This window comes from Atta cephalotes (assembly GCF_000143395.1).
Source record: "Atta cephalotes unplaced genomic scaffold scaffold00009, whole genome shotgun sequence".
Taxonomy (NCBI): Eukaryota; Metazoa; Arthropoda; class Insecta; order Hymenoptera; family Formicidae; genus Atta; species Atta cephalotes.
Window position 1 is genome coordinate 3952953 of NW_012130073.1, and position 13976 is coordinate 3966928.

The window sequence follows — 13976 nt, forward strand, 5'->3', positions numbered from 1 at the left end:
ACGTACTACTAACTACTAACTACTACTAACTACTACTACTACTACTACTACACTACTACTACTACGTACTACGTACGTACGTACGTACGTACTACTACACTACACTACACACACACACACACACACACACACACACACACACACACACACACACATATATAATTCATCCGAAAAAGACGTTTGCAGCATTAAATTTTATGTATCCAAAGAACTATTATCTTTTATTGACAATTAGAAAGTCATACTTTTATGATAAAATCGAGACATCGATTAAGTTAAAACCAATAAAATTTAAAATCATTCTGTATCGCAACGCGCGAAGAATCGCGTAAGCCGACTTAATACCAAAGACCTCTCGTCACTTCGTCATTGCGTCTCTCGGTTCTGTTTATCGCGCCACATGATCAGATAAACTCTCGACAGCGAGAGGCGAAGAGGTTCCTTAGCACAGACCTGAGCCCCGATCCCTCCTGATAACATCATCTCGCTCTCTCACGCGGCGTCGGTCGTCGCTCTCCGTCGGCGATGCCGACGACGCACGAAGCTTCGTCCCACCACCGGCGACGCGCCCCCACCGATTCACGGCGAAGACGGCCGAAGCGAGTCGGCCTGCGCCTTGCGACTTGACGCGGAGCGCTCTACGTCACAGTGAAGTATGTGCTCCCGAAAGTAGAAAATGGCTGCGCTCTCCGCTAACTCGGGCGGATGTAAATATGGTCTGTGGCTCGGTCTGGGAGTGCTCGCCGCGAGATACCTCGGCGGTGAGTACAACCGCCTCTTACGTGACGCGCTACGCTCGATTCGCGTCGTAACATGCGTGCGTACGTTCGCGTTTCTGTTACGCGCGTGTATGCATGCGCGTACGTGTATGTGTCTGTGTGTACTTCTGTGTGTACGCGAGATGCTGCCTGCTGCCGACGGCAGCGGAGAAGGCGAAGCGAAGCGAGGCGAGGCGAAGCGAAGCGAAGCGAAGTGGCCGCGGAGAACGTTTGTGACCCGTCGCTGCCGGGCCGCGCGCGAGAGAGAATCGATCGGATGCGGACTGGCCACGCGATGCGACGCGCGAAACGATCGCCCTGGTTCCTGCGCCGCTCGCCTTCTGCCTTCTGCCGCACAGATGTTTCAACCTGATCGCCGTTCTCTTCTCTCTTTCTTCGCCTTTTCCTCCTTGGTTCGGTCCTCCGCGAACCGCGCGTTCGTCGCACATTCGCGTCTCCGTCGACTTCCGTCTCTCTCCCTTCTGAATCCCTATTCTGAAATTTTTAATAACGATAATAACGATCACATTGTCGCGCAGCTTTTTTTATTTTATTGTATGTGATAAAATAGTGTAATGATATCTTTACTGTCATTCATGTCCTATCTACCAATGTAGATTAATCTTGGTTCAATTTCTCTTCATCTTTTCTATTTCTTAAAACTAGAAAGGGATAAAGTTAGTTGAATCGAAATGAAAATTAATCTACATTGGTAGAAATGGATATAATAAGGCTTTACCGAATGTAAAATCAATTTTAATCTCTTTAACTTTATTGTTTTTCTAATTCTAAGAATTAAGAAAAGAAGATAAAAATATTTCTAATCCTTAGAATTAAGAAAAAATAAAGAATTAATTAGATCGAAATTAAAGTTAATCTTACATTGGCAGAATCGAGCCTAAAGGTTATAAAACCAGGCTGAATTGACAGCCGAGAAACACAAGACTAACCAACATCATCATCGTGAAGGATCGTCGTTCGACGCGCCCTCGAATCCCTCGATTGTATCGCACTCTTTTTACCTTCGAGTAATACATTCGAGGAAACACCCCTAGATACGGGGAAACTCCGTCGACGCAACGGCGATCGACAATACTTTCGTGTGACACTTCTTAGTTTCGCGATTCTCATAATTCCGTGCATCGCGTACTTTTCTCGATTCTGTTTTATCATCATTATTTGTCAAACATTCATATGTCTCTAATTACAAAGCACTTCCGGCTTTTGTAACAGTAATAGGTCTGCTTGCATTTTTTGCACTCAGCATCTTCGTTTTCTCTCTCCTCAACGCTTTAATATGTATTTCTCATTTTAATTGCAAATATTTTTAGAAATTTTAAGCGAACAGACTTAATTGAATTTTCTTTTTTTACAGCGCTCAGTAGCTTTTTTTCCTTTGCAATTAAATCGAACGTTCTCCCACTGATACGTTTTCTCGGTGGAATTTCTGCGCCGTTCAACATAGCACGCGGCCGTACTTTTTTACGTCTGAACGAGACGAGAACGAGAGAGAGGGGAGAGAGAGAGAGAGAGAGAGAGAGAGAGAGAGAGACGAATAGAGAAAAGGAGAGGGAGACGGAGATGAGAGGTTAGCTGTGTTCCCGACGTTAGAGACTGAAATACCAGCGATGCTGAGAATTCGTGCCGTCTCTCGTCGACGTTCTCCGCGAGACGCCTTTTCCACTTTTCTTCTTTCTCTTTTTTCTCCGTTTTCTCACGGGCTTCCCTCTTTGCGTGTTTCGATCGTAGGGTCCAGATCCCGATGCTGGACTGACCAATCTTGCTGCGCGATTCTGTATCGACGGGGGATGATGCCGTCACGGCAACAATGACACCAGACTTTAACCCTTTGAAACGCGATGCGACCGTATGACCGTTGCTTTTTTTAATACCTTCTTAATCTACGCAGTGATCATATTTGATGTTTATGACGAAAGGAAAGTTAAATCATTCGCTTCAGATAGCCTTATTATGGAAAAGATGTTGACTTTCTTCTGTATGTTGTCATTTTCGATATATATTTGCGACATGAAGAGCACATACAGTTAAAGATTTTCTAGAATTTGTTTACATATCGAGAACACATTTCAAACTTCTCGTTCGTTTACTGAGAATAGTTGAAAAATATTCAAATAAATGTTATATGTGACGTTTTCTTCGATATTCATTGATTGTAAAAAAAACTTGTAATGACTAGATGTATTTTTGTGAAATATATCTCATTAATTCTTAAAAAAAAAAGATAATTTATTTGCTAAATAAATTTTATATAAAATTTTAATTTTGCTGTATTTAAGGATTTATTTCAATGAAATATCTTATAAATAAATTTTGTGATCTCTTAGTATGACTGTGAATTATTTGAGAAATATCATTGCTATTGATGATTATAATGTTATTGTAGTTATTTGTTAAACATTAATAGTCTCAATTGTCTCAAACTACGAAATATTTATTATCTCCAATATTTATTATTTCCATCCAACGATACGCTTCTTTAATCTTTTTATAACGTTTTTAAATCAAGTTCTGTTAGATTAACTTCAATCTCAATTCAGTGTATTATTCTAAAAATTAGTAAATATTAAGTTAAATTGAGATTAAAGTTAATCTTATATTGATTGAAATGGACTTTAAGCTGTCATCAATCAGATTAGAGATTGAGATTGGATAGAATTTAACCAATCAAAAGAAAAAAACAATTTCAAATTTAACTTTGCTTTGATTGGTTAAATTCCAATTTAATCTCCCTAGTTTGATTATGATTTTAGATTGGAATTGATTTGGTCAATATTTATCACAATAGTCGATTTTAATAGATAAATATAAAAATTATATACTCAGTTATATATTCAATTATATACTCAATTATATAATCAGAAAATATTTACAGATGACTCCAAAAGTCAATTAGTTTCATCAGAAGTTTAAAAAATTTCTACGATGTTGTTGTTTTTCGAATAATCAACAGTTACAACGCATTAATATTGAAATGAAAAGCACGCGTCCTAAATATATCCTGATATCTCGATATATATAATCAAATTCATTCATGCGTTAAGAGTGGTTGTGATGAAACTCCGGTTAACTTAATCGGTGATCAACTAGCACAATTGCAAAATTTATAATTATATATAATTCCTCCCTAATCAAATTTTTTTCATATATGAAACAATAGAAGATAATATCTCAATTATTTTTTCCACTTTAACAAAAAAGTATAAGCTTAATAAGTTAATTGAAGTTTGATCAGAGTAAGCAATTTATGATCCCATTACATTAGAAAAAAATTATTGCAAGACTGATAGTAGAATAAAAATAATCAGCGATAAATATATTCTGAAATATTACTGTTATTACTGAAGCTACTGATATTTTTTGCGCTTTTCGAAAAAACATTGAATTAAAAACAATATCTTTCTAAAACGCTCCAATCTCTCACAATCATTGATGTGAGAGATCTAATTACAGTTACAATATTTATGTCTTTTTCTACCAATATAGTTTAATTTTAATCTTGGTTCTCTTCATCTTTTGTCTACACTGAGAAAAATGTCCGATTGAATTAATTAGAATTCTAGTTGAAAATGAACGAATTTTAGAATTTTCTGGTTCGTCCATTTTCAACTATCAGATATTTTTCTCATTGTAATTCTAAGAACTAGAAAAAGATGAAGAATGAGTTGAACCGAGGTTAAAGTTAATCTAGATTAGTAGAAACGGACATTAATAATCGCAGCAACGCAATTGAGCACTTTCAGCGCTAAATGCGGCGCGAAGATGCCGGGACAGCATTTGTCTGTCCGTAGGAAATGGAGAGATTGTTTATGTTGCCTCAGCGAGCACGTGCATAGGGCTCGAAATACATCAAAGGATAAACGTCGTTTCAGCGAGACATGATACTTGTCCCTTTCCTTTTCCCTTGCCGGAGTCTGCAGTAATTTTGCACTGAAAACGCGGGTCTGTTTCAATCCGCTCTGCCTTTCTCCTCTCGCGCTGCGCTCTCTCTCTCTCTCTCTCTCTTCTTTTTCTTACGTCGCATATGACGTATGACGTACGCGATTATTTTCCGCGACGACCCCGCAAGGACATCGCGCGTGTACATCGTGCGTACGTGATGAATAAGGCGAATAAAAGGCGGCCTTTCTCAATGCAAGCGCGCGAGTCGTATCCGGGATATAAAAATACGCTGTTTCGTAACATGTGACTTCTCGCTCGTAATGCAACGAACTCTTTTTCAAGTGCAATGCCGGAAACATATCGACCGTTATCAGATAGAGATTTGTAACCAAGGATTGAAGAGAATATATATTATCTGTCGAAATATGTAAAAAAAAAAATATGATAAAGAAGCAAAAGAAAAAACGCGTGTACGCACGCTTGATCTGAATAACAAAGTAGTAGTTCTCAGTGAAAAGAATGATTAATGAGAGCCCCGATAATTTAAATCTGGAATAAAAAGCCCCATGTTCGGTGGGTCCAGAGTTCGAGGCTGTAGATGCGCGAAAACATTTTTTTTGCGCGGCAAAATGAAAAAGGCGAATTAATATAGATAGATAATATTTATGAATCGGCAAATGGATTATTTAAAAAATTAATCGAGGTTTAATGGATTTTGTTTCTTCTAATCGCTTTTTCCTTCTAATGTGCATTTTTATCAACTGAGTACTATCCGCCGAAATTGATATATACTGTACTCAAATATATACGCTGAGAAAAATAGTCTGAATTAAATAGTAATTCTGATGGAAAATGGACGAATCAGAATTTTCTGATAAAAATCTATTAGAATTCTAGTTGAGATAACTCTGATTGATATAATTATTCTGATAAAAATAAGAATTCTGATAAATTTTATCAGAAAATTGTATCTTCAAATTCTGATTATTTCAACTAGAATTTTAATAAATTTAACCAGAAAATTCTGATTCGTCCATTCTCAACCATTTAAAGTGAAAATTTTTTTTCTGTGTATTTATCCTATTTTGAGTGCAAAATTTTTTGGAATTTCAAGTTTTCAAGCAACAAATTTAATCTACGTTGATAGAAATGAATTTTAGAAACAAGCAAATAGCTATTTAAACTTAAATCAATTTCAATGATTGTGTTTAATAATTGTTGTATAATTCTTTAATATCTTTGATTTATACACTTAAATCTAGTGAGAAACTAACACTGAAAAAAATGTTTGGTTGAAAATGGACAAACCAGGAAATTCTGATTGGTATAATCAACCAAACATTTTTTCAGCGAAGGGCAACATCAATCATATTAAAGAATTTCACAGTTGCAAAGTTACTTTATTTGAACGCAGCTAACAACTAATTATAGTAATTATAGAAGATTGTAATGTCGAAAATTGAAGCTCGCTGGAAGTTTTCGATCGACAATCGTGGATGCTGTGATTCGCGCCGGAGATGATCAAGATCTCTCTTGCATCGACTGGGCATTTCCACCTCGCAATCACGCCGCACGTTTGCGGAGTAGAATTACATACACGCTGATTGTCCTTCCACGAAAATTATGATCGCGGAGTATCACGATTACGCGCGCAAATCTGTCCGTGAGTTCCCACTGCTTTTCTCGACGATATTATTTGCAGCGCGACGTAGGTATTAAGTTTCCTATGCACGCTTCCAGCGCGAATGCCATTACATTGCGATAACGCCTCCGAAATGTCGCCCTTTTCGATATCAATTATATCCACACTGATATCCATTTCTACACATGCAGATTAACTTTAATCTCTTCAGTTTAATTTACTCTTCATTTTTTTCTGATTCTTAGAATTAAAAAAAGGTAGAAATTAACTACACGGAGAGAAGTTTTTCTTAGAGTTTTACTTTAAGAAAGACTCTTTTCTTTGAAAATATGATAGTCGTGGGACATTTTATTTCGAAGAATTTTAATCTCTCATTCATTCATAAACATCTCATTTATTAATAATAATAAAGTATAAAATAAGTTTGATTAATTGTACTAAAGTGCATGGTAAAAATCTTTAAAATATTATATTGTAATCACAATTATCATATTTTCAGGGTAAATTTTAAAAGAAAATTTTTTCGTTAAAATTAATCTATATTGATAGAAACGGATATGAGAAAAATTTCTGATTGAAAATGAACAAATCAGAAAATTCTAATCATACCAATTAAAATTCTTATTATCTCAACTAGAATTCTCATAAGTAGAATTATAATAGATTCTGATGTCGTTTTCAATCAGAATTCCAATTAACAACCAAACTTTTATCAGAGCCGCTTCGATGAGATTACTCGCTTCAGCCGGTGAGCGAATAATTAAAGTTAAAAGTCACATCGCGATAATAAATAATATAAGATAAATATTATGGAATTATAAAAATATGATAAGATCAAAGATCAAAGAGCTTTTCCTTTATTATCAAATAAAATCATTTTATTGATGATACATGAGAGAGGAGTTGCACTGATTGAAATTCTGAAATTGGAACAAGCAAGAATTTTCTTGAATCTATTATAATTATAATTAAAAGATAATCATACTTTTAATTGATATGATTAATCTTTTGGTTCGTTCATTCTCAACCAGAAATTTTTCCCAATGTACTTTAACACTTCTGTTCTGGTAGAAACACAGATATCCCTATAATCGCGTACCTCTTTTATTGACTTTTAAATATTGATAAAGCGATAACAGATGAGATAACAGAATGATTTTATCACTCAACATGGAATCAATGCCCTCTTGTAATACAAACCAAAATCACCTCTCACAAAGTTAGCCTACGTTCAATATTTACTGAACTGTTTTTTCCATTTACTTAAATTAGTAATTTCGTTTATTATCTCCGATAAGTTGCAATCACCTTAATGCCTGTTTTTACCAACATTCGCCCGCTTATCGGTTATTCCCCAGGGAATATGCGTGACAAATATTCCCTTCCGCACCTTCTCCAATTCGATTACCTTTGACGTCATTCCATTATAGCTCGGAATATTACGACATTATGATCAACGTTATTAAAAAAAAAAAAATGTCTTATGTTTCGAAATAGCTGCGCCGCATTTCTAGAGTCGCCGGCGAACTTGGCGATTCGGCACGACTCATAGACGCGCGGGGCTATCGCTGATACTGCTCTTTGCCACGCTGATAAAGTCCGCAACTAGCTGGCACGTCGCGCGTCGTCTCGCGCGATTCATTGAAACCTTCGTGCGATTACGGGCGCCGATTGCGTCGCGAAAGCCGCACGAAAGCAGATATGCGCGTTACCGCCTCTCGGCCGATCGCGCGAGCTCGTACACATACTCGCGTGTTTACGAGTTTTCTAAACAGTTCATTATGGCTTTTCTCGCCAGTGGTAGTCGAACTGATAAGCATTCGTTCGGGGACCCGATTGTTGAGTTCATATCAAACTACGCATTGAGAATTATGAATTAAAGATTAGAATTTAATTAAGATGATCTTAATTTTCATTCAATTTTTGTTTTGTTTCAATTAAATGGATTCTGATCTGCAATTTATAATGCTCAACCTCAAAAGGAAGCTTTGAGAACCTTTGAGGATTACAAATTGCAGAATTTATTTAATCCGATCAAAATGGATTAAAATTAAGACATCGATTGGTCGCCCACGTTGCACTACGCATTGCAGATGTGAATTGGATTCGGAATCATTTGAATCATTGACTAGCCAATTAAAATGAAGTAGCCAAGGATCCAAATAGTCGATCACAGAATAGGTAATTCTCCATTTTACGATCCGTGACTCGCAATCCGGATCCGAATTTCATCTCGCAATACATAGTGTGACGAACTTAAAGCCCACGTTAGATTATGTATTGAAGATTATAATTCAACCAGAACAAAACGGATTAACTCATCCGGCAATGTGAGACTTTGAAGGCACAGATTTTTTTATTATGAAGTCTCTATTAAATTTAAATCTGTAAAAAATAAAATACATTCCGAGAGACCTCTATGATAATAAAAACGTTGTTAAAACTTTCACAGTAATTTTTCAAATTTTTATACAATCCAGAATATAAATCTATATTAAAGTTTAAAGATCAAGGTTGCTGACGGAAGATTTTAAGATTGATTAGTCAAATTATAGTCGTCAGTTTGTGGTTTTGAAATTTCAATGCATTGGTCTTTAAGTCTCCCGATAGTTCTCTAATTTTATAAATGCACTTATAAAAAAAGAATCTGATTGCATTGATTGATAGTGGTTTAGATTGATAGTGAAAATCAGGATTTTTTGATTAAATCTATTAGAATTCTAGTCAAAATAATCATGTTCAATTATAATTATCAGAATTCTGATTGATATGATTGATTAATATTCTATCAGAATTTTCTATCAGAATTTTTTTCAGTGTGCTTATTTTTAAAAATTAGTAGAATACAACGATTAAAATAAGCAGCAAATGCAGTAGAATTTTTTTTTCAAATTTTATATAAAGAAAACAAGTTAGAAACGGTTATAGGTATAAATATAACTTATTTAACAGATTTCTTCAGAAATCCATTATATTAAAGGCTACGTAAGGCTTCTGAAGCTCTAAATCCGCCACTGTCTCCATCTGGATGAGGCCGAGATCGATATCACGATATAAGTGTCACTTAGGCGATTTCTTTTCCAGATCTCGCGTGTTCTCATATGCTGCGGTTATTAATCGCTAGCCATGACAGCGATAGTATCCGTGCGACGGTCGTACATGTTGACAGAATGTTGTTGAGGTAGAAAAATACTTTCAGCAAAGTATTTTTCAGTTATTTACGTTTCGCTTCCAGATATGTAAGGAGAGGCGAATTGTGGCTGTTGCTTTCATGTTTATACCTCTTGTTTATGCTTATCCCTATTAAAAGGCACGGTTTTCTGAAAGTTAGCAGGTCGAATTCTGATTGAGAGTCTAAGTCAGATTGAGATTATCATGTAATTCGACTCAACATAGATTTCTTAAAAGAATTTTAGATCTAAAGAGAAAACGTATTTATAGATATTTATAATATATATTTATAATAGATTATTACTATCTCTCGGTTTCACGTTTCGCTTTATCCAAATCCCTGGCACTGCTTTCAACATTAGATTCATTGACCAATTCGAAATTAAATTATTCGAGATTTGTGCTAAAATTAAGCTGCTTGTTCAAATTTACTATACGATCATATCAATTTAGATCAATATGATTAAAAAGATCTGAAAAGTAAAAAAAGTAAATAATTTTTATAGAAAAAAGATCTTAGATTAACAGACAAAGTCTGTAATGGAATACCAGAGAAAAATTTTGAAATAAATAAAAAGTATTAGTATAAAATATTAAAATAAAAATAATAGTTTTTAATACTAAAGAAGCCAAATTGGCTTCAACGATCTTTCTAGGTAGACAATTAAATAAAAATTCAACCATTTTATATAAATTGAAAATTTTTTTACTAAAATTAAGAACATGACAAATGATGAAAAATCACAAAAGGATATCACGTGGCAAAATTGAAAAAAGTTATATCAGTTTGAATTTCGCGAGGAGTCAAATTGGCTATCTCGGTCCTTCTAGTGTTAAATAAATAAAATACTAGTAAGAACATAAATTATATTTTGGATCAAATAGAGTCGGACAGATCAGTAAAAGATTCTGGTTAAAAGATTCTGGCGACACCCTTGACGAGAAAAGGAAAGAAGAGAAAGTGAGTTCTTCTGCAAATACAGAAGAATCGAATCCGTCATCCAGATATTCGTCGGTTATAAATAGAGCGGTCACCGTAAAATAGACACGCGAGAGAGTAATTCCGAGGCGGTAGATAAGCGTAGTCTCCACGCGCACTAGGCTTTCTTCCTCTTTCTCCTTTTGTGTCCCACGACGGTCGTCCCGCCGCGCTTGTACTCGTTAGAAACGTGACACCGTATGTTTGCATCGAATTCGCCGTTATCGGTCATCGGAGGCGGATGCCTTGTGGCGAACTCGTCCAGTTTTATGATCTGTCAGATTCATTTCGGAGATCCATTTTTAATTCTGGATCCTTCATGTTACACAAATCATAATTGAAATTTGATAAACAGACTTTTGAATGTTAAACAATTAAGGCGCAATCGCATCAATGTTACTTTGATTTTAAATGAGGCTTAAAACTCTTTCTGTCTCTCTCTGTCTCTTTTTCACTTTAAAATGAGATAAATAGAGATTTAAGTCTCGCTTAAAGTCAAAGTGATATTGATACAACTGGAGTATCTAAGTATTGATGAAATCATAAGTATTGAAGATGACATAACAGTAGAAATATTTTCAATGGGAATTGAAAAATACCGATCTGAAGAGAATTTTTTTTTTCATAATATTGGAAAGATTCAGACACTGAAAAAAATGATATAATATCAATAACGTTATTTTTTAATTGAAAATAATCTTGTTAATTCAAAAACAATATTAAAAACAATATTAACGAAACGAAATTTTATTAAAACAAGAATATGATATATTTGTCTCATTATTAATGATATTGAATTAACAAAATTATTTTCAATTAAAATAATAAATACTTTTAATACAACACCATTTTTTTCATATAAGTATAAGTATTAATTATATTCTTTATGTTTACATCTTAAATTTTGATGCGTTTTAGTGATACAAGCACTTACTACCATATGTGCAACTATTTTCTATAATATACTGATTATAGAACCTAATTCATTCCTGATTTTTACTCTATTTTTATTTGTTATCATATTATTTTCTTTTTACTGATGACCCATTAACACTATGATCCGTTAACATATATTTCATCATATTTGTGTGCTGATCGCGCTTTTATACGTGCGCAAAATTTAATAGCGAGAATTATCGGTCCCCGATGATTTACAGAGACTCTTATGAAAGATATCCCCGATTTCCGAGTCGGGACGCACCTACCACTCCTTTCTCTTTGTGATGGTGCACGCCTTTCCGTGGGATGCGACGACGATCGTTCGCCTACACGACACATCTCATGACTTGTCAAACAGCCTCTCGAATTCGCTCAACCCCACGCCTAGTTTCGCCTTTCTTTATATCAATTATCATTAAGTTATTTAGCATCTCGCATAACACACTTGATTTCATATTATTTCATACAGCAACGCATCTCCTACTTTGCCATTCTTTGGCTTGCTTATAAACAAATATTAATCTCAGAGAAATCATGTTAAAAATAAAATGTTTGAATGACTGGACACGATTAATATTAGAATCTTGTATGTTTTCTCCAAGTATACACTATTGATTCATTCATACTCAGTGTCTAATAATACTGTCGATGATTTTCTTGTTGCAGTGTTGGGCGGTTTTTGCTATTGCGACGGATATTGTCCAGACGGTAGACAAAATGGGACTTGCGACTTACGACCTGGAGGGCAATGTTTCAGCGCTGTGGAAGAAGTGTGGGACCCCGAACAGGGAGACTACGTTCCCGAATGGTCGTTCGGTTGCTTGCCACCCGCCGAAGGAGGTTTCATGCAATGCAAGGGAAATCAAGTTCCTCATTTACGAGAGAAGAGCATAAAGTGCTGTAATCATACGAATTTATGCAACAAAGAACACTTTCCCGACATAACTCACAAGTCCCGTCCTACCGTGGATACCAATCCTATAATCGTGTCATCAGGGGTGCCGCTAATCATTCTAATAGTAACATTGTCAGCGATTTTTGTCATCGCCTCGATAGCGATAGGAATCGTGTATCTTAAATGCCGGAAGAAAGAACGAGATCCATGTCTAGTGCCATCACAAGGAACCCTCAAGGACTTCATAGATCAGAGCAGTGGATCAGGTTCGGGATTACCACTCTTAGTACAACAGACGATTGCGAAACAATTAGCCATGTCGCAGTGCGTGGGAAAGGGACGTTACGGCGAGGTATGGTTAGCTAGATGGCGAGGTGGTGAAAAAGTAGCAGTGAAGGTCTTCTTCACATTAGAGGAGGCATCTTGGTTCCGAGAAACGGAAATCTATCAAACTGTCCTTATGAGACATGATAATATCCTCGGCTTCATTGCTGCCGATATTAAAGGAACTGGCTCTTGGACTCAGATGTTGCTGATCACGGATTATCACGAAAGAGGTTCATTGCACGATTACCTGCAAACAATTGCACTAGATCATCAAGCCTTACTAGCAATCTGTTCGTCGATCGCGTCTGGTATCGCACATTTGCACACGGAAATCTTTGGCACGCAAGGGAAACCCGCAATAGCTCATAGAGATATTAAGAGCAGAAACATTTTAGTTAAGAGAAACGGAGAATGTGCCATAGCTGACTTTGGGTTGGCGGTTCGCTACATCAGGTACGTAGAATTTAAGAGATCTTTTGTTATTAGTATTTTTTTTTAGAATGCAAATTGAAAATGAGAAATTTATCTTTTTTTAGCGAGAGCGGAGAGATTGATATCGCGCCAAATACTCGAGTCGGTACTCGACGTTACATGGCACCAGAAGTGTTAGACGAGACTTTGAATACATCATCCTTTGATGCGTTCAAAATGGCAGATATGTATTCTGTTGGTCTTGTATTTTGGGAAGCGTGTAGAAGATGTGTCACAGGTGGCAAGAATACTATGGGGGAGCCTTACGCTTTGCCTTATCACGATGTCGTACCAAACGATCCAGACTTTGAGGATATGCGCTTGGTAGTTTGCGTGAAACGATTGCGTCCAGTTATTCCAACGAGATGGGATAACGATTCGGTAAGAAAAACACTTTTTTGAGAAAAGCAAATTTCCAATTTAACTGTCCCAGATTTTACGGATCGAATAACGGATAGCTCTTTTTCTTACAGATCCTATATGCGTTAAGCAAAATGATGTCGGAATGTTGGCATCCAAATCCACCAGTTCGCTTAACTGCTCTTCGCGTGAAAAAGACATTGTCGAAACTACACATTGATAACGTCAGCATCAAAATTGTGTAATACTTGATGTGACTATGAAAAACTAACTCTTCTTCTAGTTAAACAAACAACTTCCTACTCCTGTAAATATGCCCTTAGTGACAATAGAATTGTTGACAGACTGCAGCCTGAAGACTGACGATTAGAAGTTTATAAATGTAAGATACAGAGAAAGAAAGAGAGTATGAATGAGCAAAGAATGAATGACTTGACCGATTGTAGAAGATATAATTGACATGTATATATCATATATATATATATATATATATATATATATATATAAGTAAGTAAGTACTACTATATATATATA

At 35.8% G+C, this 13976-nt stretch overlaps 1 protein-coding gene across 1 annotated transcript; it reads left to right on the forward strand.

Annotated features, from left to right (window-relative positions):
* Positions 1 to 5099: 5099 nt before the first annotated feature.
* LOC105627533 (bone morphogenetic protein receptor type-1A) lies at positions 5100 to 13687 on the forward strand. The gene is made up of 4 exons (XM_012208814.1): positions 5100 to 5146; positions 12069 to 13064; positions 13148 to 13463; positions 13556 to 13687. The coding sequence occupies exons 1-4, from the start codon at positions 5100 to 5102 to the stop codon at positions 13685 to 13687; spliced, it is 1491 nt and encodes a 496-aa protein (XP_012064204.1).
* Positions 13688 to 13976: the final 289 nt, after the last annotated feature.